The sequence below is a fragment of the Vicia villosa genome, unplaced genomic scaffold, assembly GCF_029867415.1.
Source record: "Vicia villosa cultivar HV-30 ecotype Madison, WI unplaced genomic scaffold, Vvil1.0 ctg.001771F_1_1, whole genome shotgun sequence".
Taxonomy (NCBI): domain Eukaryota; kingdom Viridiplantae; phylum Streptophyta; class Magnoliopsida; order Fabales; family Fabaceae; genus Vicia; species Vicia villosa.
This window is the reverse complement of record NW_026705722.1, coordinates 130,367-157,711: the sequence shown is the minus strand read 5'-3', so window position 1 is coordinate 157,711 and position 27,345 is coordinate 130,367. Positions and strand designations below refer to the sequence as shown.

General features: G+C 35.6%; 1 protein-coding gene across 2 annotated transcripts; it reads left to right on the top strand.

The window, feature by feature from the left end:
- The first annotated feature begins 329 nt into the window (after positions 1–329).
- LOC131636540 (nuclear pore complex protein NUP160-like) lies at positions 330–26,566 on the top strand. Of its 2 annotated transcripts, none has more exons than XM_058907152.1 (28): positions 330–629; positions 714–846; positions 953–1,220; positions 1,573–1,633; positions 1,779–1,936; positions 4,385–4,470; positions 5,511–5,615; positions 5,718–5,812; positions 6,671–6,791; positions 7,403–7,585; positions 7,688–7,877; positions 8,046–8,617; positions 11,264–11,426; positions 12,631–12,905; positions 13,032–13,219; positions 19,745–19,821; positions 19,910–20,256; positions 20,767–20,835; positions 20,919–21,204; positions 21,748–21,873; positions 22,026–22,134; positions 22,224–22,295; positions 22,517–22,640; positions 23,393–23,500; positions 25,167–25,307; positions 25,756–25,929; positions 26,012–26,121; positions 26,219–26,566. In XM_058907152.1, the coding sequence occupies exons 1-27, from the start codon at positions 451–453 to the stop codon at positions 26,051–26,053; spliced, it is 4,452 nt and encodes a 1,483-aa protein (XP_058763135.1). In that variant the 5' UTR covers positions 330–450; the 3' UTR covers positions 26,054–26,121; positions 26,219–26,566. The 2 variants fall into 2 exon arrangements, with proteins under 2 accessions (XP_058763135.1, XP_058763134.1); XM_058907151.1 differs by having other exon boundaries at positions 20,919–21,237.
- The last annotated feature ends 779 nt before the right edge of the window (positions 26,567–27,345 follow it).

Below are 27,345 nucleotides of genomic sequence, written 5' to 3'. Positions count from 1 at the left end.
TTGAAAAGTTTTAAGATGATTTTTAATAATAATAATTTTATTATTATTATTATTATTATTATTTATAATTATTATCATTGTTATTATTAATTATTAATGTAGGGGTTTAATAAAAAATAGTATTTAAATAAGTAAGTTATTTTCTATGAATACAAATTTAATAAATTAGATGGACAAAAAAGTGAACATAAAATTAGGGTTTAGGCAAGAATTACTATGAAGATGACACATCACCATATATGCTTAGAATTGCTATGAGGTTGACATGTGGCTAGGGTTGCCATCATGACAACCTTGGATTTATATATATTAAGATTAAGATTAAGAAAAGAAACATTTATTTCAACGTTAATCTTATTTTGCTTTGGGCGCCAAGTCACTACTCTTAAGCCCTGAACCTTATTGCATTTAGGGTTTTGGTTCCGATCGAAGAAAGCTCCGACGACGAGAATGGGAACTCACTGGACATTGACCGGGAAGGAAGTCCCCATAATCGGAAGTGACGCCGTTCGTTGGACTGACCTCTCCGTTCCTTCTTCCTTCAGCACCACCGTCGACGGCGGTGCCGCCATCACCGACGACTGCGCCTCCTGCTCTGTCATCGGAGATCCTCCTACATATCTCATCTGGTTCAATCCCTCTCCTCCTCAATTTCTACCCTAATTTTTTCGAAAATTTTACCGTTTCACTAACCTCACTCATTGTTTGAGCAGGAGAATTCACAAGGCGCATCCTCAAACTCTGGAGCTACTCGAGCTCACTGCTTCGAAAGAATTTCCTCGTGTAGGACTCAGATTCACTTTTCCCAACGCGTTATACCCCTTTGCATTTATCTGCAAAAACGAGGTTACTTTTGCTTATTCCTAACCACTAGTTATGTCTAATTGTGCATTGTTTAGTATTGTTTGTTTGTTCGTGTTTGTTAGTGAAACTGTGTTCATTGTTGATGCAGATTACTGGAAGTTCTAGATTCCCTTACTTGCTTTACGTGTTGACTGTATCTGGAGTGGCTTATCTTTTACGAATTCGAAATGTTTCTGCGTATGCGTCCTGTTCTATTTTGCCAGTGGATGAGCTTATAGAGCTTAATGTACGTGATTACGTTCCAAATAATGCTGCAATAACCGCTGTAACAGCAACTGCTCGGTGTCTTGTTATTGGCACTGCTGATGGTTCAGTTTTCTGTTTCCAACTTGGAGGACTTGATGCAAGTGCTCCTGGTATGTTAGCTCAGCTCTTTGTTCTTTAGTTAGTACTGTATGCACAACTGCAAATGTTACATGTTTACTACTGCCCTGTTTCACTTCTTTCACGCTAATCATGCATTTAATTCACTGAGTTGTATGTTACTTGGAACTTGAGATTGTAATGGGATTGCTCTCATAGGCTAGGCTAATATAGGCTGGTTTTATTTACTATTTTGGTGGTGAATTGGAAAAAAGAGTCTGGTTCAGCTGTATAGCAGCATAATCTCACCTTTTACTATGTGAAAATTTTATTCATGTTTGGAGTTTTGTCGATAGTTCTTTATCAATTTTTACTGGTTTATAGTGAATTTGTTTTTCCATGAAGGCTTTGTGCATGAACTGAGAGATGAAGCTGGAATTGGCCGCTTGTGGGGTTTAATATCAAGGTATTCTCTTTCTTAATTCCAACACCTAATAATCAAAATAAATCATATTCGATTACTTTTCCAGTCTATTAATCTACTTTCTCTTTTACGGATTGAACCTTCCCGAATTATGAATTATAACATGTTCAATAATAATGTCTTCTAGGGGCAAAATGGTGGGTACTGTACAAGACTTGGTAATTTCCGAGTTGTATGAGAGAAAGTTTGTGTTTGCACTTCATTTGGACGGGACATTACGAATTTGGGATCTAGCATCTCTTAGCAGGGTCTTTAGTCACAACATGGGTGGAATGACAATGACAGGTATTGTTCATCTCATGGATTAGTTCTAACTATTATTTTATATTTATGTTATACTTGCTCTGTTATCATCTGGGCTTCCACATACTCAAGAGGACTTAGCATTGATTTCTGTAGTATTCATGTCTATATGAATGGGAGATATTGGGAAACTTGCAAGTGACTTCTACATGGAGGGTTTTGGAATTCCATAATTTGGCCTGTTGGTTTATGAAATCTAGAGAAATGATATGTTGTATATGGTATTAGGCTACTAGTTCTTTTGAGTTCCTGTAGATTTCTGAAGTGCACCGAGTAAGAATAGATTATGAAAAACACACACATAAGTTTAATACACATTGTCTAGTTAATCTTGGTATTATTTGCTTATATATTTTTCTTTATTATTACGGGAGATCCATTCCTTAATTTTCTCTTCATCTTGATGAATTTATTCTTTTATGCATAAAATGAACAACTTGTGTTTTCCACTTCTCCTTTATAAAAATCATGATTTTTTTAAAGTTCCCCATAGGTTTCCTCCACCGGAGGTAATCCTATTCAAGACACTAGTCCCTTCTACTAGACCCAAACCTCGTTGGTCTTACAGTCGTTATTTTTTCCACTGCCGAACATATTTTTTAAAATGATATTTTCAAAAAATAATTAGAAACATTACAAGCACCGTCCATTTAACAGCTGCTAATGCAAAACACAAATAACCATTGTTTAATATCGCGCCATGGCTCATTCTCGCTCGGCTATAGTGCCGCTATTCACAAGTCACAACATACCTATTTTAATATTTCAACTAGTGGGAGGTGATCAAATGTTGTCAAAAACAGGGGGGAGAACCTAGAAACAAAACCAGGAAATGGTAGAGAAGCTGAACGTGACGGTTGGTGCTACAAACAGTCACTGTGCTGGAAAATGCCTCTGCTGTCACCTGAAACAGAGAGTTGTCGTGCTATTTCTGGTCTATGTAGTCGTAGAAACACCGAAAAACAGAGTGTCTCTTGTGTTTGTTTTTTTTCTGTGAATGAATAGGATGAGAGGCAGTTGTTGTTAAATATCGGTTATATCGCCGATATACCGGTTTTTCATATCGGAATATGCCTATCCGATATGAAATCCGATATCCCGTTTCAATTTCCCGATGATCCGCATATCGGCCGTTTTTTGTATACCGGTATACCGGTTTTGAATTTCATATCAGAATTTATATTTTTCTGATCAATTTTTTAATAAGTTATATTAAAAAATAATTGAATGTGAAGAGGTGGAAGGAAAAAGTAGGCTACGAAGAGGTGAAGAGGTGGACAGTAATAGGTGGGCAGTAATAATTAGTAAGTAGGTGTGAAGAGGTAAGAGGAACACAGTAATCAAGTGCAAATGTGAAGAAATCAAGTGAAAATGTGAAGAGGTGAAGTAATAATAAAGTGGAGATGGGCAGTAATAATTAGTAAGTAGGTGTGAAGAGGTAAGAGGAACACAGTAATCAAGTGCAAATGTGAAGAAATCAAGTGAAAATGTGAAGAGGTGAAGTAATAATAAAGTGGAGAGCTGTATGGATATTAACATTAGGAATGGATTATATTAGTTGGTGTGAGTTAAGTAGCTTTTATACGTTTTTCATGTTTTATTTTATATATAATTATTTATTTTAACTGCCTTTGTGGTTTCCGCTATTTGCCCGTTACGATATCCGATATTTCTCAGATCGGGTTTTTGGCGATCCGTTATTAACAACACTCTGAGAGGTAGGGCAATGTAAACTTAAACTGGCGAATGATAAAACAATTCTTAAAAAGTTAGAATTAGATATATCTTATGACATTACTGTTGATATTTGTATATATTTAGAATAGAATATTACATAACATATTCTTTAAATATACCGTAGTTTATTTATTTAATTAATACAATTAATTGTGTAATTCCCTTTTTAATAGAACTTCCGTAGTGCTATTCGGTCACACGGTTTACCCAAATGTCTCTCTTTCTCTCTCGTATTTCAACAGTTTCAAACACCAACCATTTAACAACTGCTAATGTAAAACACGGATAACCATTGTTTAACATTGTGCCATGGCCCATTCTTGCTCTGCTTTAGTGCCGCTAGTCACAAGTCACAACATAGCTATATTTGTATTTCAACTAGGCAGGAAGTGATCAAATGTTGAGCATTATTTTTAAGGGGTATTGGTTAAATGGAAGCATCACAGGGCACTGTATAAAGTATAAACTTCCTTTCTTGTAATAATGCAATAAACTAGGAATGGATTATAGGAAGCAAAAGCTAGACATTTTTTTATTTCTCTTATTTTTTGGGGTTGGGAATGTTGAACACTGTCTCTTTTTGAAAGTTAGTTGCATGTGATCTCTCTTTGTTTAGTTATATATTACACTCTCCTTGCTGATCTGTATTCACAAACGCATGCATGTTCTAAAACTTCAATGTTTTCTTTTCAGGTGCTAACTTTTTAAGGTTGTGGGTGGGTCAATCTGACCCCAATTCAAACATAGTTCCTTTTGCAATCTTGTACAGACATACATCGGTATAAAATTTAAGGCATTGTTATTTCATACTCATTTTTTAAATACAGATGCGCATCTACAATGTTGGCCGTGTTTACCATATCTTATAATGCACTTAGAAAATAACCCTGCAGTTGTATCCTATCATTACTGTTTTGCATATTTAGAAAATAACTGCAGTCTTATCCTAGAATTACTGTTTGTTTGTGATCTATACTTTGGGTTTAAACGAGCAAAATAAGAAAAATCAGGACCATGGCTTAAAATAAGTTGCAATTTGAGACATAGGTCCAGTAAGAATACCTTCACTTTGATAATTATTGTTTGGTTTTGAGTTTCAAAGAACTGTATTTTGTCTAATACAAATTAAAATGTTATGTTTTTGCCTTTGATTGTTGAAAATGAAATTAACTTTGGTGATATAGACTAGAATAATTATGAAGTAATAAATTAGCCAAAATTTTACTCTTATTTCTGCTTAAAATTTTGATATGTGACAGAATCTCTTTCTTAATATTATTAAATTCCCATATTCATTATCATGCGCCTCTATCCTTGCATAAATCTATGTTAATCACACTAGCTAATGAGTTAGATCGTTGATGTCTCAATCTGAGTCATTTAACCGATGTCTAGAGCTTGTGGCACATTGTTTGTTTTAGTTCACAAGCTTTTTTTCATCAATCAAACACATCGACCAAACTTTAGAAAGTCATTTCGCTCCTATCTTTAACTCGATGCTTCATATTTTCATTTCGTCACTTGTTTTCTGTCACTATGTGGTTCTTCTTCAGTTCTTCCGTTTTTCCTTCTCCTGCAATTATGTTGAATATTATATCTCTTATTATTTATTTTGGTTTAATTGGAAGAGTTGTTATGTTTTGCATACAGTTTTAGTGTACCCGCTTTAAAATGGAGAGACATCTCAAGGATTTGTTTAATTCTGAAAAGTATTTTGTCTTTACCAGTAATAGAAAACAAGAAATGGAGAAGCATCAGTTGTTTAACTGTTCTAGGAATCAATATTACATGTTGATTTGTTTTGTTTCTATTGCTCTAGGATGAAAACTTGGAGACTATCTCTTTACATAGCATCCTATATAATTTTAAGGACAGAATTGTTTTTTCTCTGGAGCCTTCAGTACAAAATATTCCTTTGGAGGAGGTAATCTGCTGGCTTTTTCAATAAGCTTGAATTGGATGTGATTTTTTTTTTCTAAATTTTTGCTTCATTTGTTACTTATGAGCCCACTTTCATTTTATTCAGGGACGATGCCTTGACGTTAAACTAATGTCAGATAAGATATGGATACTGAAGGATAATGAATTAGTATCACACTTGTTGACTACAAATATTGATGAGTATGTAAAATTTTCTTATCTTTTAAATTATGCTGCTCTTTTGATTTTGAGCATATTTTCATAGTAGGTTAGTACTAAAAAGAGCATCCTGTGCCATGCAAGTTACAAAAGAATAGTCAGGCTTAGTATGGGCCTGTTATAGGGACAGCCTTACTCTGCTTTTCAAGAGGGTGATCCCCTCACTTGCAAGAGGCTGGGAGGCTGGTACATAGTAGTGGTTGTAGTATAAACCAGGAATAAATATCTCCATTGGTCTATCAATTTACTAGTCAATTTGAAAAAGGCTAAACTTTTGTCAATTGATAGTGGTTAATTTATCTTTATCCATAGGCAAGATCTGGTTCTCGCTAACACTCTATGAAGCACTGACTCAAACATTGACACATTGACACCGATAATTTGAAAAAATGAATAAGTTAAACGTAATCACATGTGTCGGTGTTGGACATTGGCACGTGTTGGGCACCACAAACGCCTTTGTTCAGTTCAGAGGTGTCGGTGTTAGAGTGCTAACGCGGCATGATTTGTCTAGGAGACATTTTTCATGAATCCAATTAATTTATAATTTGTCACCATATTATTAATTTAAATTAAATTTCTGAAATGAAAAGATTGTCATGTGCATTGTGTTACATTCAATGCAGTTTAAATTGATTTTAGGATGACACATTCACATTTAAAATCGTGACAGGCAACTTCAGATTTAGGAAAAAAATAATCCTGTAAAGAAGTTAATTAGTGGTTAAGATTAATATAGTTTTATTCCTGTGTCACATGTTCAAGACTCTAAATCCCGACTGTATTTTTTAATGTGGGTAAAGTCATTGTTCTTGCTAAATTGTTAATCTGTTTTGTCAGGGTAGAAGCATTCTCTTATGCTTTACAGGAAGAATTTGTTGCTGATCAGTTATTTCAAAATTCAGAACATCTTGCAGACGAAATTTTGCGGATAACCCATTCAATATTTACATCCTCAAAGGTATTGCACCATTTATTATTTTAATCTAAAAAGTTTTTGTGGCAGTCTAGGCCTTTGTTATTAGTGGGAGAGTTATGTTTCCCAGTTCACTGAATGCGTCTATATGCCTTGGTTGCACTTTGTTCATGTGTATATGCTCATATAAGTGTACCGTGCTTTTCTATTGTCAATTATGATTTTATATAAAGATGGTTACTCCACAAAGAACAAAATGATAGTTTTCATTCAAACACTCTAGGTGCTTGTAAATAATGTATATTGAAAGAAATTGGAATTTCTATCCTAAACTTTCATGATAGGAAATCTGTATGTATCAATTCAAGTGGTTAGTTCTATTGGATGTGCAACATTTACTCGGGAAAGTGTGTGTCCATGTGTACTAGTGATTGTAGAAGCAACTTGTCTTTTATCGCTTCTGAAATTTAATTTATAAAAAATATTGAAAATGAACTCTATTGATTGATGCTTTGAGGTAGCGGCGGTAAACTAAAAAAACTTTTTGTATCAATACTGTTATCATGCTGAGTTCTTATATTCTTAAAGATATTTTGTAAATAAAAGGGGGAGTTATTATTACAAGTGTATGACTGTTAGTTACTTCTTTTCTGCAGGATGATATTTTGCCTTTTGTATCTTCTATTTTTTTGAGAAGGCTGCTGCTTCCAGGGGTTCATCATAATGCTGCTTTGCTTGCAACTCTGGCTGAGTATAACAGGCATTTGAGTGAATCCGAGTTACAAACATTAACTGTAGATGGACTAAAAAAGGAGATACTGTCACTTATTGAACACGAGGTTTTTGTCCATACTTATTAAATCTCTCTCATCTCCCTCTTTGCATTTCCCTACCCTTTAATTTTGGAGAAGTTGTATATTGACAAGATTTTTATGTGATAGGTTGGATCTGAAAAAGTGTCTATAGTGCATTGCTGGAAATGTTTTTTTGCCCGATATTTCCATAATTGGGGCAAGAACAATGCATCATATGGCTTGCTTGTTGATTCCTCTACTGTTGCTGTTGGTTTAATAAGAAAAAAATCAGTTTCACTTTTTCGGTCTCTGGAAGATATTGAGCGGATTGTAGAAGGTAATTAATAATTATGAATATTTCACTTTCTCGTCTCTTTTTTTATGAATTTTACATTATAACAATGTACCTGGCTTTCTCTTCGATATTTTCAATTAACTTGCTCCTTATACTCAGACTTTATTTTCATTTGCTTTCCTTAAAATGAATTTTGTTTAAATTCTGTAGGCTCTTCGGAGGAAGTTAGTGAGCTCACAGGCATTGTGGATTTATTTGATGATGATATTGAGTGTGAAATTCTGATCGAATTGCTTAAGTGTGTCACGAGTTTCAGCCAACAGTTGGGCAAAACTGCTTCTTCTATATTTTATGAATCACTTTTAACTGCACCGGTGATCTCTTCTGAAGATATTGTCCACTGTATAGTGAAGGTTCTTGAAACTGGTTATTGTATATCAGGTGCAGTGCCCCAAAGATCTACATCTGGGGATTATACGATATTCCTGCAAAAGGAACTAACAGATCATAGAAGTTTGAGAAAACTCTCTGTTGATATGTTTTTGTCTCTTCAAGGCCTGTACAAAAAAACTTCTTCATGGGGCAAGATTTTAAATGTAATTGAGGGTTTACTAAAATTTCTGGTTCCGCAGAAAGAAATGCTTAAGTTTGATACTGAAATGTCATCAAACATAAATTCCTCGATCATGGTACATTCTTCATATCAAATTGCAAAAGTGATGTTTGAAACTGCCTGGGACTTTCTCCTGTTTTTAAGCTATTTGGTGGACGTCAGCGGTCAGGTTAGTTTATAGACATTTCCTGTATTCCTTTTATGCAATTGTCTTTATTTTTTAATCTTTTTTAAATTATTGTGAGCATCCGTTAGTTGAAAATATTGTCTAATTTAACATGATACAACAACAAAACCGTATCCCACTCAGCAGGGTTAGTTACATGAATCAAACGATGCTATAATGCTCTATCATATATTATATTTCTATCCAACTTGTTAATCTCTAAATCTTTTTTAATAGTTTCTCTTGTTTTTTAGATCTTCGTCTGTAAATAGTGATTTCACTATCCTCCATCTGATCTACTCTCCTTACTATAGAATCTACGAGTCTTTTCTCTACGTGCCTAAACCATCTAAACCGAGTTTTCACGGTCTTTCTACATAGAAGCTATCCTAACTCTCTCTAATGCTATTATTTCTAATCCTATCCCGTCTAGTCTTACCACACATCTAACTCAACTTCCTCATCTCTGCTACCCTTAATTTATGTTGAGAATCAAGTGTGTGGAAGAAGTCCTTCATTGGTTAAAAAAGGGAAGAATGAACACTTTAAAAGTGAGAGAACCCACACACCTATCACCTTAAGGTTTTAGGTGAACAAGTGAAATTTATTTCTGTGTTATTCCTTGCTGCCCAACACTCTGTCCTATACAACTTCCCTGATCTTACAACTGTCTGATAAAATTCTGTCAGCTTAAGCAGTACTTTTTTCTTGAATTTAATAGTTTAGATTTCCTTCTATTTCTATGTTGTTTTGTACTATAGCCCCAAGATATTTAAATCTTGTAACTTGTGGTAATGTGGTATGATATGATCTCCAACTTTCACCTCTAAGTTAGAAATGCTACGTCTTTTGCGGAAATTGCATTCCATATGCTTCTAAGGCTCCTTCTCTTACCTCCCATTAAATTCGCTCTTTGACTCTCTCTCGACTCTCTCTGACTCTTTAAGTAGGACTATATTATTTGCAAAAAGCGTGCATCTTGGTACTAGCTTTTGCGCTCAAAACTAAAGTAAAAAGATAAGAGCTTAAGGTAACCGTTGGTGCAATATTATTGTTATGAGAAAATCATTTGTAGCTCCACTCTGTGTCCTCGTACATACTAGTCGATATCCCCTCATACATATCCTTGATAGCTCGAATTTAGGCAACCCTACCCCTTTCTACTTAGGACTTTTTCACAAAACCTCTAGACACTATCACACGCCTTCTTCAAATCAATGAAAACTAAGTACAGTCTTTTCTATCCATTCGATATCGCTCTATCACATGTCATAGTAAGTAAATCACTTCCATGATTGATCCCCCATTTGTAAAACCAAATTGATTATCAATGACATCTCTTAACAAACACCTAAAAAACTTAATAACTTGCTAACTAACTTTTAACTACCTAGTTATCCAATCTTCTATGTCCTATCAGTGTATATCTCGTGCAATTGTTTCTAATACAAGCATTACTTAATTAAAATTATTTTCAAATTAAATAAAATTATTTGAAATTCTCACCAGAATGTCTATATTTTTTCCTTCATTCAATATCAATTTTGAAAGTTTTGTGCTTGATGTACTTGATCTGAGTCTGATGTTTGTCATTTCTTGAGCTGTTGGCAAACTGACCCACTAGATCAACTGAATACATTGGGGTCACTTGATCCATGTAGCCGACCCCACTTATTGGGCTTATGGCTTGGTTGGTTGGTTGTTGTTACGGGCTCAATGCCCCAATGACCAAATTTTTTGTTTCAGTATGGATATGTTAAAAACGCAGATATAATTTTTTTTATCCGGTTAATAGTCCCACATTAGATGTTATGCATTTGAAAATGAGTTTATAAGTGGAATGATATTTAGTCCCACCTTACAGGCCAGTTTTGTAAACAAAACCCAAAATTTAAGATGATATCTTAGTCTATCCAAGATACGTTCACGCCAAGATATCTTGTCCTGGGCATAAAAGTCTGTTAAGAGTCTAATAAGTGATATGACCTGAAAATGAAATGATAAGTGGGAAGCATCCCTCACCTTATAAGTTGTTTTGTAGGGTTAAGTTAGACTCAATCCAAATTCTAAAGGACTTGACTCCTCTAGAGTTTACAATTCACTTTAGAGGGTATACCGAGTATTATGTACCATTTATTAATCAAGAAATCAGAAGTGAATATTTTAAGTATATCTTACCAAATCATCAGTTTGAAGAAATAACAACCCTTGATTTGCTCACTTTACTAATTTTAGATAAGTGGAATTCAATGTTAGAACTGGTTCCAAAACATAGTAAATTAGTAATGTGGGGCAATTTTCTGATAACTATATATAATACTACTCAAGATATAATCCTCAACAGAGTGTAAGTTAAATAATTATAATTGATATTACAAATGACGCACTAACAGATAGTACAACAGCATACTTAGTTTTCCAAGAGATTCGAGAGCCTTGGATTACTCCCCATCCAAAGAACAACTCAATTATTCTATAATGACCAAATACGTCTCGTCTTTTCCTATTTATTTCTAGTTACAACCAAAATACCAAATAAAGCATAAACTGCTATAATTAAATCATTTTTGCTAGAGAGTTGCAGTCTCAATGTAGATTAAAATGTTGTACATCTCATATTGATATTTTAAGATAAATTGTTTCTCGCAGGTCCACTTGTCACCTGATGATTTAACCAAAATACAGCTTGAGTTAGTTCCGATGCTTCAAGAAATTATTTTTGAGTGGTTGGTCATCATCTTTTTTGCCATCACACCTGCCGCACCAGCTGTTACAGAGGACTTCCATTCAAAACTTTCATCATTGCAAATAGGTAGGTTTTATGATTTTTTTACATTGTATTTTGTAATTTTGGGCCAAAATTAACCCTACCAAACTTACTTGTAATTCTAAGGTAAGTTGCTTATACTTGAAAAGTTCTATTTTGGACTAATCTCTAATCAATTTGGGCTGGTGAGCATTTTCCCAGCCACCTCAAATGCCCAACACTATTGGGGTTGGTCCATGAATAATGTTCTGCCCCATAATAAGATCTAAGATAGACGCCAATACTTAGGTTTTGGGGCTAACTAAATCTCATAACCTTCTTATAAGGCGAGACTTTAGTTTTTCTCTATAGTGTTATCACTTTTGCCAATTTCCCATGGTTGTCCCATAATTATCATAATAAGGGTGCAAATGCTCACATGATCACTCCTCAATCCTTACACAAAATTCAAAGGAAAAAGATAAAACAGATTCTTAATATAGTTTCCCAAAAATTGCTTTCATCATGAAACATAAATGAAATTTTGCACGGTTGTCTTTGAATTATGAAAATGAACTACATTGCCAAAGACTTTTCTAAAATATGGAAATAATATTCAAATAGTAGGCAATCAGGAAAGAGCTCACTGTGTAGTAGAGAAAATAGAAACATTATCAACGAAAGGTGGACATGCCTTTTTTTCCATTTATTTATTGAACAAAACAGTATTTTTAATTATCGGACTGTGTGTATGGGCTTGTTTGCAACTAAGAGTACTTGCATGTATCCAGTTTGCATGCTCGTATAATTTGTTTGTATGGTGCAAACCAACGAGTATCCAATGTATAGTGGGTACTGGGCACAGACATCTTTAAATTTGTAGTACCCATGCTTCATAGGTTAAACAAATTGTATATAGGTTATCATATCCTATCTCTTATTCTGGCTATCAAACCACAACTGTTTTATGGTCTTCTTTGTCTTGCATAACTTTATTTATGATTCCCTATTTCACATTGGCAGAAATAACAATCTGTCTTTTATAGAAATCTACTCAATCTTTTTCCTTGACATCCGCTCATTTTCAGTTACATTCCTTCATTTATCACATCCTTTTAAACTTAAAAGGGAGTAGTTGTAAAAGTGAGTGGGATTTGGTAGAACTGGGTAAATAGAGCCGTGTATTAACATTTACCTTTGTGGTTTACTAAATTGATCACATAAGCCTTGCCACCAATATTATGCTAACTTTTTTTGCTCATAAATACAGATAACAACATGGGGAAACAAATATGGAATGAGAAGTTTGCCAGATGTGACTTAACACTGGCTTTTATTTTCTTGCTGAATGTTGGAGGTTCATCTATAGATCATAGCCACTTTTCTTCAGAATGCATTTCAAGTATGCCAAGCTCTATGAATAGGATGAGGGACTTCATCAGTTGGATCATTTGGGGCCAAGATGGTGGATCTTCTACGTTCTTGAGTCGTTCTATTGATCTTGCATTTATCCTTTTCAAGCATGACCAGTATTGTGCTGCTGAGGTTATTTACTTGCCTTCACTTTTCTTATCCCATAATGGGATTTGATTGCTTCGCATGGTTTCTTTACTCTAGTTAGTTATCTATACTGAAAGTATCTAATATTTCAACTTACTAATGTTTCAAAAGCAATTGCTTATGATGGCGGAAACACATTTGCTAAAGGAGAAAACATCCCAAAGTATTCAAGATGATGATGGTGGATGGTGCATACGTCATCATCTTCTGGGATGCTGCCTACTTGCACAGGCGCAGTATGAATTGCATGCAGCACAGAAGGATAAAAAAATTTCGGATGCCATTCGCTGTTTCTTTAGGTACAGTTATTATCCTCTGATTTGCTTGCATTGTGTAGACTTACATTTTCAGCCTACGAGTTGATCACTTGGTCAAGTAGTTACATGATATTGGTTAATTTTAGTCTAGATTTGAGCTTTAATTTAGTTTTGATAAGGAAAAGATCTAAACAAAAGCCATCTTACTCAAGGTAGTCAAAATTGGAGATTCTAATGTTAGTTTTGAATATAGTGGGAGTGTCAAATTTATACAATTCTCAGTACACAAGCTCACTCAATTTAAGACATTTTTTTACTATTTCTGAATGTCTATACTAACCACTAGCATAAACAGACTGTTCCCCATCTCTGCACACCATTTTAAGCCACACACTGCCAAATGCCATCCACTCCTCAAAGTGAAAACCACTTCTTCATGAGCCATCAATTATTATTCCATTTTTTAAGGTGCTACATTTCCCTTTTATCGTCTCTCGCATGTATTTAAAACAAAATAATATACCTCTCGTCTACTATATTTTTCTTCAAAGCATGTTTTAGATTCCTCTGCTAATGTTTTCAACCAGTACCTTGGTATTTCCTTTGGAACCAACCATCTTCTACCTCGATATAATGAAAGTTGCAGCGATTTACGTCCAGCCAGTGCACAACTCCGAGTCATTGAGATCCACTGGGTAACCGTTTTTTATGGAAAATCGACGTAGTTCCACGAGTTACTCCGGTTTGTATGCTTGTTTGAAACACTGGAACTAAGAAGCAGAGTAGTTTACATTGAACCCACATGAATCAGAAAATCAAATCAGGAAGGAAAATGTAGCCAATTTGAAATCAAATCCGGCTTTCTTTCTTTTTCTTCATATAAAATAAAAGGGTACCTCAATCAGAGTGGTGGAATTATCCATTCAAGTGATCTATTCCCAAAGACATTGTCCGCCACAATACCAGATCACATTTTTGGATTTGGCATGATCTCCAGAATTATATGATCACATTCACAGTTGAAGCCACTTGATCTTATATTATGTGTTAATAGCTATAAAAATAATTACGGTGTATTAGATCTCAAGTGTATTGAAAATTTCTGAGTTAGATTTACTGTAAACAAAAATATATGACCTAGAGCAAAAATAGCACATATGCAAATTAATAGAGTACATCAAAATAGATGAAAAGGAGAATCAGATGAACAAGGGCAAGAAGACTTGGAATAAAAAATTGAGGAATCATATTAGTGTATTCAGTTAGTAATTTGATGATTGTTTTGTTTTATTTTGACAACAGTAATTTGATTAATTGTCAAATATGAAATCTTATGCACCACAGCCTTCATGTGTGCATGTTATTTTAAGAGAGTAAAAGGAGCAAATCGAGACAATGAGTTCATTCTTAAGTTGTGAAGATTAACATATAAAATCTTATGATATTTTTAAATATTAGTAATGTTAAGATACGAAAGACTAAGAGGCATTTGAATAAACCGTGTGTCTTGTAAAGCACTACGGAGACTTTATTATATATAGAGAGATTACAACTAATTACATAATATAGTTGATGTGGGACTATTCTATATACAAATATTCTTAACACTATATTTACAAATATCAACACTCCCCCTCAAGCTTGAGCATATAAGTCAAATGCACCAAGCTTGCCACATATATAATTAGTTCTGGGACTTCGCAGGGATTTTGTAAACACATCTGCTAATTGATCATTGGAGTTGACAAAACTTGTAACAATTTCGCCTGATTCAATCTTCTCTCTGACAAAGTGACAGTCTATCTCAATATGTTTGGTTCTTTCATGGAAGACTGGATTTGAAGCAATGTGCAATGCAGCTTGATTATCACAAATAAGTGTCATTGATCTTGCTTCTTCAATTTGAAGTTCTTTGAGTAACTGTTTTAACCAAATGAGTTCGCATGTTGCCATTGCCATGGCTCTATACTCTGCCTCGGCACTTGATCTTGCAACTACATTTTGTTTCTTACTTTTCCAGGATATAAGGTTTCCTCCAACAAGTACACAATACCCAGAAGTGGATCGTCTATCAATGGGTGACCCTGCCCAATCAGCATCAGAGTATCCAACTATCTGAGTATGTCCTTTATCTTCATACACGAGACCTTTTCCTGGAGCACACTTGATGTATCTCAGAATCCGGACAACAGCATCCATGTGTTCTTGGCAAGGAGAATTTAAGAACTGACTTACCACACTAACTGCAAAAGAGATGTCCGGACGAGTGACTGTGAGATAATTCAACTTTCCAACCAATCTCCTATACCTTCCTGGATCAGATAGAGGCTCCCCCTGATTGGGTAGCAATTTGACACTTGGATCCATAGGAGTATCAGCTGGTTTAGCGTTCAACAACCCTGTTTCTTGCAAAATATCCATAGCATATTTCCGCTGGGATATCACCAATCCATCTTTAGATTGAGCCACCTCAATTCCCAAGAAATAACGGAGTTTACCAAGATCTTTTGTTTGAAATTGATTCGAGAGATGTTGTTTCAACTGGAGTATTCCTTGATGATCACTGCCAGTTATCACAATATCATCCACATATACAATAAGATAGATACACCCTTGGACAGAGTGACGATAAAACACAGAGTGATCAGCTTCACTACGGACCATACTAAACTGTTGTACTACAGTGCTGAATCTGCCAAACCAAGCTCTCGGAGACTGTTTAAGACCATAAAGAGACCTGTGTAGCCTACAAACCATTTGTGAGGACTCCCCCTGAGCAACAAACCCAGGTGGTTGCTCCATATATACTTCCTCTTCAAGATCACCATGTAAAAAGGCATTTTTGATGTCAAGTTGATGAAGAGGCCAATGTCGAATGGCTGCAATGGCTAGAAGAAGTCGAACAGATGCCATCTAGGCTACAGGCGAGAAAGTATCACTATAATCCAACCCAAAAATCTGAGTGTATCCTTTGGCTACCAAACGAGCTTTAAAACGATCAATCTTACCATCTGGACCAACCTTCACTGTGTAAAGCCAACGACAACCTACTAACGATTTCCCAGGGGGTAGATGAACCAGTTCCCAAGTACCACTGCTTTGAAGAGCACACATTTCGTCAATCATTGCTTGCCTCCACTCAGGGTGAGATAATGCTTCACCTGGAGTGTTAGAAATAGAAACAGGAGACAAAGAAGACAAGCAAGTATACTGCAAAGGAGAAAGACGATGATAACATAAATCAATATAATGTGGAGAAGAATTTCGTGTTTGACGTATACCTTTTCGAAGAGCAATCGGAAGATCGGACTCAGGTTGCGGGATCGGATCCGGTGATGGCGAAGGCGTCGGAGGAGAGTCTGCAATGGCCTCAGGGACAGGTACTGCCTCAGGAATAGGTACAATAGAAGTGGGTTGGCGACGCTGATATGTTTGAAATGGGCGAGTAGTGGGAAGGTCAACCGTAAGGCTAGAATGGTGGGGGATAAGGGGAAATGAGACTTCCGGAAGAGGTGTAGGAGTACTTTCCTGAAGGGGTTCCGGAGTTACTTGGCTGGACTCGAAGTATGGAATTGACTCGAAGAAGGTAACATCGGCCGATACGAGGTATCGTTGTAGAGTATGTGAGTAGCAACGATATCCCTTTTGGGATCGATGATAACCAAGAAAGATACACTTTAGTGATCGAGCGGATAGTTTATCAAGACCAGGAGAGAGATTGTGTACAAAACACGTAGACCCGAAAACTCGAGGAGGAATTGGGTGAAGAGGAGAGTTTGGAAACAGGATTGAGTGAGAGATTTTATTATTAAGGACAGATGAGGGCATGCGATTAATGAGGTAACATGCCGTGAGCACCGCATCCCCCCAAAACCGGAGAGGAACATTACCATGGAGAAGTAGGGTCCGAGTGGTTTCTACGAGATGCCGATTTTTACGTTCGGCTACCCCATTTTGTTGAGGTGTATGAGGACAAGATGTTTGGTGTAGAATACCATTGGATGACATAAAAATTTGAAATTGTTGAGATAAATATTCGCGTGCATTGTCACTTCTTAAGGTACGGATAGACAAGCCAAATTGGGTTCTTATTTCTTGATATATTTTTCAAAAATAGAAAACAATTCTGATCTGTTCTTCATTAAAAATAGCCACGTACAACGTGAAAAATCATCAATAAAAGTGACAAAATACCTAGACCCAAAGGTAGACTCAGTACGCGAAGGACCCCAAACATCGGAGTGAACTAAAGCAAAAGGGGACGCAGCCCGTTTATTGACTCGATTGGGAAAGTGACTACGAGTATGTTTCCCTAACTGACAAGACTCACAATGTAAACTAGATAATTTAGATAAGTTGGACACCATCTTTTGGAGCTTGGGAAGACCTGGATGACCTAACTGCGCATGTATAATGAGTGGAGAATCTGTGGCAGAGCATGTGGTGGATGACGCAGAGAAGTAGTAGAGGCCTTGAGACTCACATCCGACGCCAATCGTCTTCCCCGAACTCCGATCCTGCAAAGTAACAGCACTATTAGTAAAGGTGATAGAACAATTAAGGGCACGAGTTAAACGACTGACTGACAGTAAATTAAACGGACAACTAGGTACATATAGGACAGAAGTAACAGAGAGAGATGGTAGGATTTGAACAGTACCAATCCCTTGGGATTGGGTTTGAGAACCATTTGCGGCGGTTATACTAGGTAAGAAACCAGAGGTAGAGATGGAAGAGAAAAAACCTTTATTACCGGTAACATGATCAGACGCACCAAAATTGAGGACCCAAGGACCAAGAGGAGATGATTGAGAGAGGCAAACAGATGAATTACCAATGTGTGCAACCGAAGCCGTGGAACCAGAGTTCTGATTAGTCTTGCACCACCTGAGAAAATCGTCGTAGCTTGGCGTAGGATTTTGAAGTGAAGGTGAAGTCTGCATAGTATTGGGATAATCAATTTGAGCTGCATTTACCTGACGTGGAGGTCTGCCATGCAGCTTCCAGCAACAGTCGATAGTATGCCCAAGCCGATTACAATGGTCACACTTCGGACGAGGTTTGGAGTTGGATGACCCTCCTCGAAGGCGATTTTGATTGTTTCCAAGAGATGCAAGGGCAGCAGTGTCACCTGGTGTTGGAGCAACAATAGATGGAGGAGAAACCGGACCAAACTCATGAGGTGTAGCCAAGCGCAACAGTTGTTCACTAACTGTATCATAGCTAGGAACAATAGTACCTGATAAAATCTGGTTACGAACGGATTCGAGTTATGATGGTAGTCCTTTAAGTGCCATGACCATGAAATATTTACTCTGCTGTTCGGCATGAGCTGTTGCATCTTTTGCGTAAGGCATGAGGGTTTCATAACTTGCTTTCAAGGCATCAAGCTTACTCAGATAAGCTTGCACATCCATATTTTCCGACGTCAGTGTGTTGAGTTTGTGGATGACACTGTATAGAGAGTGAACGTCGTTGGAAAAGACTTTCTTGGCCTTTTCCCATACCTCATAACAAGTGGAGTAGGCTTGTTACTGAGCTTGGAGGTTAGGTGCTATGGAAAACCACAACACAGTACACAGAGAGGCATCAGTTTTCTTCCATGTAGCGAGTTTGTCGGTTGCAACGGCAGACAATTTTGTGGTTAGGTGCTTTTCAAATCCCTGACCGTGAAACCACATATCGACGGCACGAGCCCATATGTTATAGTTTGCTGATCCTGTTAGTTTTTCACATGGGATCAGCGGAACTTTAGTAAACGAGTCTCCCATATCTTCAAGTTAATCAGAACGGGGCTGTTTGAACTAGAGGGTAGATTTTTGCGAGTCGGAAGAATAAACCGAGAGCAGATCTGAGATCAGAGAACAAAACCAAGCCAAATTTTTTTTTTTTTTGCCGATGAACAGTACCGCGCCGATGAACAGTCCGCACGATGAACAGTACCAATATAGTCGCCGGAAAAAAAAAGAAGAGGCAAACCGGAGTGATGACACGGTTTGCAGAAGAAAATTTCTCACCGGAAGACAGTAGGTCAACCGGGTAAAACACGGCGAAGAATTTCCTCTTAGTAGGCTCTAGATACCATGTTAAGAAGTGTGGTTGGGCCTAACTCAACCCTACAAAACCGGCTTGTAGGGTGAGGATTGCCCCCACTTATAAGGACATGTTCAGGCCATATATTGTCCGATGTGGGACTCTTAACACACCCCCTCACGCCCAGGACTAGACAACTGGAGCGTGGAAATAAATGGCGGGTGGCCCGATAGCGGAAACCATAGAAGGTGGCCCACCGGATCTTAAACGAGGCTCTGATACCATGTTAAGATACGAAAGACTAAGAGGCATTTGAATCAATGAATTAATGTATGGTAAAAATATGCTGCCTCTCAAAAAAAAAAAAAACAGAAGAAAAAGAAGCTTATAGTTTGGGGTCCTGCCTTGGATGGGAGAATTTGGGCTTACTTGCTGTATTTTTCTCTCTCTTACCAATATCAATAATATAATTTGGTTTTCATTGCAGTTGCGTTAAATGTGTGAACAATAACTATTTATTGGTTTTAATGGCAGGTCTGCATCTGGAAATGGTGCATCTGGGGCTCTTCAGAGTTTATCTGTCGACGTAGGAATTCCGCATCTTGGTTTTAGTGGGTATCCCTGTAGCACAAGTCCAATGATCTTAAGCAATCTGAATCTTAAGTTTTAGTTACTTATCAATATGTGGTTTTAATACAGGTGGTTGTACATCGATTGCGGCGTGGAAGCTTCAATACTATCAATGGGCAATGCAGTTATTTGAACGTTATAACATTAGTGAAGGTGCTTACCAGTTTGCTCTTGCTGCACTTGAGCAAGTTGACGAGGCTCTGCATATGAAAGATGAAAAGTGCATGGACAACTCTGCTAACGAATCAGTGACAACCATCAAGGGACGGTTATGGGCTAATGTTTTCATATTTGCATTAGATCTTGGACGGTATTATGATGCATACTGTGCAATAATTTCAAATCCAGATGAAGAGAGCAAATACATCTGTCTGAGGCGTTTTATAATTGTTCTTTATGAACAAGGTGCAATAAAGGTCAGAGAATCTTTGATGAGGTCTTCCGACTGTCCTTTAACTGAGCTCTAACTAATGTTTTTATTAGTTTAATATTATCCCTTTTGGAAAATGTTGATGGCTCTGTCCTCAAAGGTTGACTAATGTAATATTTATTTGTCATGACTAAGTTGAAGTTAGATAATCCTAAGTGGTATTTTAATGGAAGCACACAAGTTTATGACATAGTAATAATACTCCACTAGTGCCTTTTACATTATTTACAGCATTGTAATTTGTAAATACGTTTAAGTCTGTGCATGAGTTTCCTGTTGTGCAAATGATATTTTGGTATATTTCCCTATTTTTCTAATACTAGAATGCTGTTATTCCTCACTTAAAATGTTGAACGTTATATGTTACTATCTGCTGTGTGTGGGAGTGTATTAAAAGGATAGTGCATGTTAGTAATTTTCTAACAAAAATTTATACTTTTTCATTCATATTCTAAATTGTATTTTCCCCTAATCTTCATTGGTTTTTTCCCCACAGATTCTTTGCAGCAACAAACTTCCCCTTATTGGTTTAGTGGAAAAAGTAGAACAAGAGCTGGCATGGAAGGTATGGTCTGACTGAACACTTTGACTGATGTTAATTTTTCTGTTTTCTTGAATGTGGTTTCATTTTCACTATGGAATATGCAGGCTGAACGATCAGACATTTCTGCAAAGCCAAACTTGTATAAGTTGCTCTATGCATTTCAACTACATCAGCATAATTGGCGACGGGCAGCAAACTACATGTACATGTATTCTGCTCGTTTGAAAACTGAAGCAGCTTTAAAAGATAACCAAGGAAGCTCCATGATGTTGCAAGAGAGGCTGAATGCACTCTCTGCTGCAGTCAATGCATTACATCTTGTTCATCCTGCATATGCATGGATTGATTCGTTGACTGACCACAATTCTCTTACTAGTGAATGTTATCCAAGTAAGAAAGTTAAAAGAACACCGGATGAATATTGTAAGTAATTCAACAAAAAAGTCATACTGCTTGTTATGCACTTACCATTTCATTATGAATTATGATGTTATATGAACATTTTCCCTCCAAATTTTTTAACAAAATGAAATTTAGGGAAGAATGGATTCTTATATGCTAAATCTATATACTGGATAGCATGTACTTCACATCTATGCTAATATTAGGTTGTTTAGGTAACCTTGATGGATATGTTGAGGGATTGGGTAACTATGTTTCATTGGTCTTACCGTTATTTTTTTTTCTTGTTCTCTTTCCTTATAATATTATCTCTTCGTAATCATCTCGTCTGCCTTAAATAATTTCTTCTTTCATCATTGAAACAATTGCACTAATGTTATTTTCTTTTTTTCTAGTTCTCTTTCCTTATAATATTATCTCTTTGTAATCATCTCTTCTGCCTTAATTAATTTCTTCTTTCATCATGATAACAACTGCACTAATGTTTATTGAAGAAGTCATGATATCATTTTCATTAATTTGCTGCAACAGCTGATAATGATGCTGAGACTCAAAAGGGGCAATCTGCTATTGATATTGAAAAACTTGAGAACGAGTTTGTGCTAACTTCTGCAGAGTATATGCTCTCACTAGTAAATGTCAAGTGGACATTTTCTGGTAAGTCTCTGTGCATGTGTGTTTTTGTTGTTGAATTGTCTCTGTGGCCTAGGACTGCTTCCAGGGTGATTGATGATATTAAAGTTATTATATAATAACGTGCTTTCATTTAAGAGAATTTTGAACTGTATTACCTTTTTTTCATTTTCAAGGAAAACCCGGTGCCCTATCAGATTTGGCTGATCTTCTTGTCCAAAACAATTTATATGATATGGCCTTTACAATCCTTCTCAGATTTTTCAAGGGTTCCGGACTGAAGAGGTTTACACCTGTGCACAATTCGTGTGTTTTTCTTTGCTTATAGATATGTATTGACATGCTTATATCTGTGACTTTGTCCTTCTATTTAGGGAATTGGAAAGAGTTTTATCTGAAATGGCTATAAAATGCTGTCTTGATAAAGTAGAGTCCACTTGGATTGAGTAAGTTTACCTATCATTACCTTTCAAGCAGTTTTTTTTTTGTGTATTCTTGAAATAAGATACCCGACTTATTGTTGCTTATCAGTTATTCTTGTGGTTTACCTTTTGTTATTATTTTACTTATCTAATATTTTGTTACTTGTTTTCAAATTTTCACTTAACTGTTCCTGTTGATGGTTATTATGCATTGTATGATTGATAAATGTTTTTGATGATTTCAGGGAACATGGTCATTTGTTGACATCATCAAAGCTTGAGATGGTTGTCCATGGTTCACCTGTTACAGTTCCTACAGCTCCACAAATTGACAGAAATAGTCGTTGGGCAACTCTCAAGCTTTACCTTGTTCGTATCTTTATCTCTTTCTATGTTGGCCTTTAGTTGATTTTACTGTATCATCAGTCAGTATCTTTATCTCTTTCTATGTTGGCCTTTAGTTGATTTTACTGTATCATCCAGTCTAGAAATGTTGGTTGGGGAGGGGTTGTGATTGGAGAAATTTTCATAGAAAATGTTTCTGACCTTATTTTTGCCTTAACCCACTTCTGTATTTTTCTCAAGTTTTGTCATCTCTGGTAGTTGTGTTGATACAAAGTATGCTTGGTGTTTTTTTTATGCCGGAAATTGATATGGGCTGAATCAAACTCATGGGAAAAAGGTGTGGGATGAGGTGTCTGAGACTACATGTGAATAAATATAGATTAGTTGCTTAGACAAAATTGGATATAAAATTGGATATAAGCAAGTCTTATGATTCTAGTATTTTCCCCTTACATTTAAAGGGCGCGGAGAGGATTTTTTGTTGACAAGAGCAGGGAAGAACTTTAACCTCTAAAAATTTATCGCATTGGAGACAGTATACCTTGCTCTGTGGCAGTAAAACAATGTTCATTTGAACATCATTCAGCTGCATAGATGATTTTTTTTTAATCGGTGTTTCCCGTGTAATATTATATTTCTCAAGTCTCTGGATACTTAATTTCTCTTTAGTGGGGGTGGTTCTGATTGTTCTTTTATTTATTTTTTTGAATAAAAAAGATCACATTGTTCTGTGTCCTTGGTTCATTTTTTTCTTTGAAACTGCATGAAAATTGCAGGAGAAGTATAAGGACTTTCACGGAAGGTTGCCGGTTATTGTTGCTGGAACTCTTCTTCGAGCAGATCCTAAGATTGAATTGCCTCTTTGGCTTGTTCAATTGTTCAAGGTAATTTTCTAGGATGAGACACTGATTGGTGTTTATTGATTCAAAAGGATACCTATCACCTGCTTTTTCAAAAAAATAAATAAATTAATAACCGGTTTTGGTAATGTTTCTCTAAGACGTGTTATGTGATTCCTGTTCTTGGAACTATACCTAAAATCAATCACATAAATATATTTGTTTTTAAGTTGATATAAGAATGTAGGCAAAGTAGTGGAAAAAAAAATATGAATACCAATTATATTTGATAGAATACAAAGCACCAATAACTATTCATACCGAGAATTAGGGCATGTAGGTGTAGAACTTTTATGACACTCTGTAACACCTTTCACCTTCAAGTCAGCATCACATAATATACTTGGTTGTGGTGTTTTTCTATTCTTTTATTCTTCCCATGCCGTATTGAAATAATATCTGTGCAAAGTGTTTTCACCGTTGCTGCTATCTCATGCCTTGTTCAGATCCTACTTGTAACTTTATGTTTTCACCTTAGTGTTTTTCTCTTTCTGTTTTAGTTCTATATTTGTCAAAAATGGATGTCATTCAAATTTTGAGTTCGCTTGTAACTTTATCTTAAGTTCTGAGATTGTGACTTTGAGTCTGCTGTTACAACAACCAGCTAATGCATTTTCAATCCAAGTTCAGTTAAATCTTTCTTGATTTATTAGATAGGATTTTGTAAGATGTACATGTTTTCACTATTGGCCAATCTTAAGATTAGATTTCAATTTTGACAATCCTAGACACTAGTATTAAGAGTGTAGTATTGCAACAACCAGCTAATGCATTTTCAATCCAAGTTCAGTTAAATCTTTCTTGATTTATTAGATAGGATTGTAAGATGTACATGTTTTCACTATTGGCCAATCTTAAGATTAGATTTCAATTTTGACAATCCTAGACACTAGTATTAAGAGTGTAGTGTTGCAACAACCAGCTAATGCATTTTCAACAACCAGCTAATGCATTTTCAATCCAAGTTCAGTTAAATCTTTCTTGATTTATTAGATAGGATTGTAAGATGTACATGTTTTCACTATTGGCCAATCTTAGGATTATATTTCAATTTTGACAATCCTAGACACTAGTATTAAGAGTGTAGTCTGTACCATGTGGAAGTACCAGCTTTGGCGTGTTAGTATTCTCTGAATGACAATGGGTATGTTTCACCCTATTCAAATCGTGATGAATTAAACATGCTCATTTACTATTAAGTCCTATTATCTTTTGACACATTTTAAACAAGTCAAGAGTTCTTATTAAAAATGTTACATTTGCCAATTTGATCATTAGCATAAAATCTAGTTTCACTTGCAAAACAGTGTTATATATGTCAAATATAAGTGCTTTCACTTTAAAAGTTTGTCCTTTTTCAGAATGTTCATATATAGAATGTGGTAAATGTTGATATTCAATTTTATATTTATAAAAAAATTAATCGTGCTAACATCCAGGCCTCCTTATATCCTTTTGCCCGTCTCTTGATCACAAGCTTGGACTGAAACTAATTTAGACTGAACTAAACAATCTTGGTTAACACATCCTGTATCTGTTCCACACAGTATGAGGGATACAGTTTTTTCCTTCACCGTGCAACCTTGGCTGCTATAATATGGGATTTTGTATGATATTATTTACATGGCTAATGTCTTGTCACTTTTAACAGGAGGGTCAAAAGGAAAGGATGTGGGGGATGACCGGCCGAGAATCAAATCCTGCATCTTTGTTTCAGCTTTATGTCAACTATGGTCGATATGCAGAAGCTACTTATCTTTTACTCGAGTACATAGAATCATTTGCTTCAATGGTAAATTATTTTTACTATTATGTATTGGATTTATTATTGTCATCATCAGAATTAGATAGAATCATTTGCTCAGCCTGCATGATATTCACATTCAATCACTTTTATCATTAGAGTTCCCAATGTTTGTATAACTGAACGGACAGTTCAACCAGATGTGCTGTGAACCGGCACTGTCTATGCTTGGAACCCTGTTCCGTTCCGGTTTAAGCAGTTTAAAGCAATTTGAACCATGACTCAGTTTTCACCAGTTTGATATCTGGTTCGGTTTTTAAAACATTGGATAAAAGGACATAAATGTGCATGATTTATTCAGTGTGGTTGCTTCGAGCAAAATTTATGCAGCACGTGATCCATCATCTATGTTCATGATGCAGATACAATACAATATACAATGATCATACTTGTTTGTTGTGCATTCACTTGTGTTGCTTATGTCCACATTCTACAGAGACCGGCAGATATAGTTAAAAGGAAGAGACCTTTTGCTCTTTGGTTCCCGTACACAACTATTGAGCAGCTACTATACCAACTTGAAGAATCAATCAGAATGGGTCACATGGTAGATCACTGTGACAAGCTCAAAAAGATGTTACATGGTTCCTTGCTGAATCATTTGAAGATAGTAAGCTCAATGTCTTTTTCTTAGAAATAATAATCTTGCTTGCACTCTTGTTCTTATCAGTCTGTTTGTCACGGCTTTTCAGTTGAAGGTTGACTCAGATGATACAATATCTGCAACTTCTTGAACTCTACTTGATGTAGTAAAGATACGAGTGTATTCACAGTGCTCTTCATTACTTGATGTATTTAACAGGTTTGTCTTTTGTTTATTCCTCAGTTGTTTCCTATACTTTTTGTTACTCTTGTCATGGTTCGTTGATTGGTTTATAATGATGATTTCTCTATTGCAGTATAATTTCCGTTGAACGGCACAAATTATTGGATGGAAAATACAAGGCAGTGGAGGATTTTTAATTTTGAAAAATGTTTGTTAATTAGTGGGTTATGTTAGGAATTGAGCCCTGACCTGGTTTGAACTTCTTCAGCCTCTCCAACCGATCTGCCTGCTTATGACACAATTGAGGATATTATAATTAATCCTTCTCTTACCCTAAGAGCACAATCAATGATGGCTTCCACACCGACTTGTCAGGAACCAAAAAAAAAAAACTAAGTGTAATATACGTGAATAATGGTGTAAAATTTGTATATGCTTATAGAAATGAATAATTGTTTTATATAAATGTTGCATTGTTCTGTATGGGTGCTAGGGTTTGAGTGCAAAAATTTCCAGGAAATTCAGTATAGAATAGAAATGTTTTTCCCCAAAGTGACGGAAAGTATGATGGCATAGATTCAAGTGAATGACATGAATTTTCTTTTGTATATCACAGCCAATTTTTTATCACTTTTCTCAAATCAACCACTATTGAATGAGATTCATTAATTATATACAAATGAGTTATAATGTAAGTATTACAACAATTGATTTAATTTGTATCTATTTTTTTTTACTATTTGAATAATAAATATTTTGGGGTGCATGACGCTAAGTAAATGGTGGAAAATTAATTGAAGAAATCTACAACTAAACTGCCATAATATTCTAATATAGGAATACTGGTTGCCGGTATTGAAGAGGAAATAGTGCGTCTGAAAGATTTGGCATGAATTGTGTAGGTTTGGTGTTCGATATTAGAATAATGGAATTGTCTCACAAGTTTAACTCATTATTATTAGATGTGAATACAATATTTTACTCCATTCATCTCATATTATTTGTTGCAATTGATCATTTTACATAGAATAAATAATAAATAAAGGGACAATTTTTTTCTCTAAAATATGACACTTATTTTGAGACAAATGGAGTAATATTTTCTATAATTTTCTACTTTATTTATGTTTTGAATTAAAAGCTCAAAATGATTTTTTTTTTTTTGGATTAAAAATTCCTTAGAGTTTCTTTTTATGTATTTAAACACCTTTGGGGGTGTGAATGTCCAGGCTATCTTTGATTATAATAAAGTTCAATTAT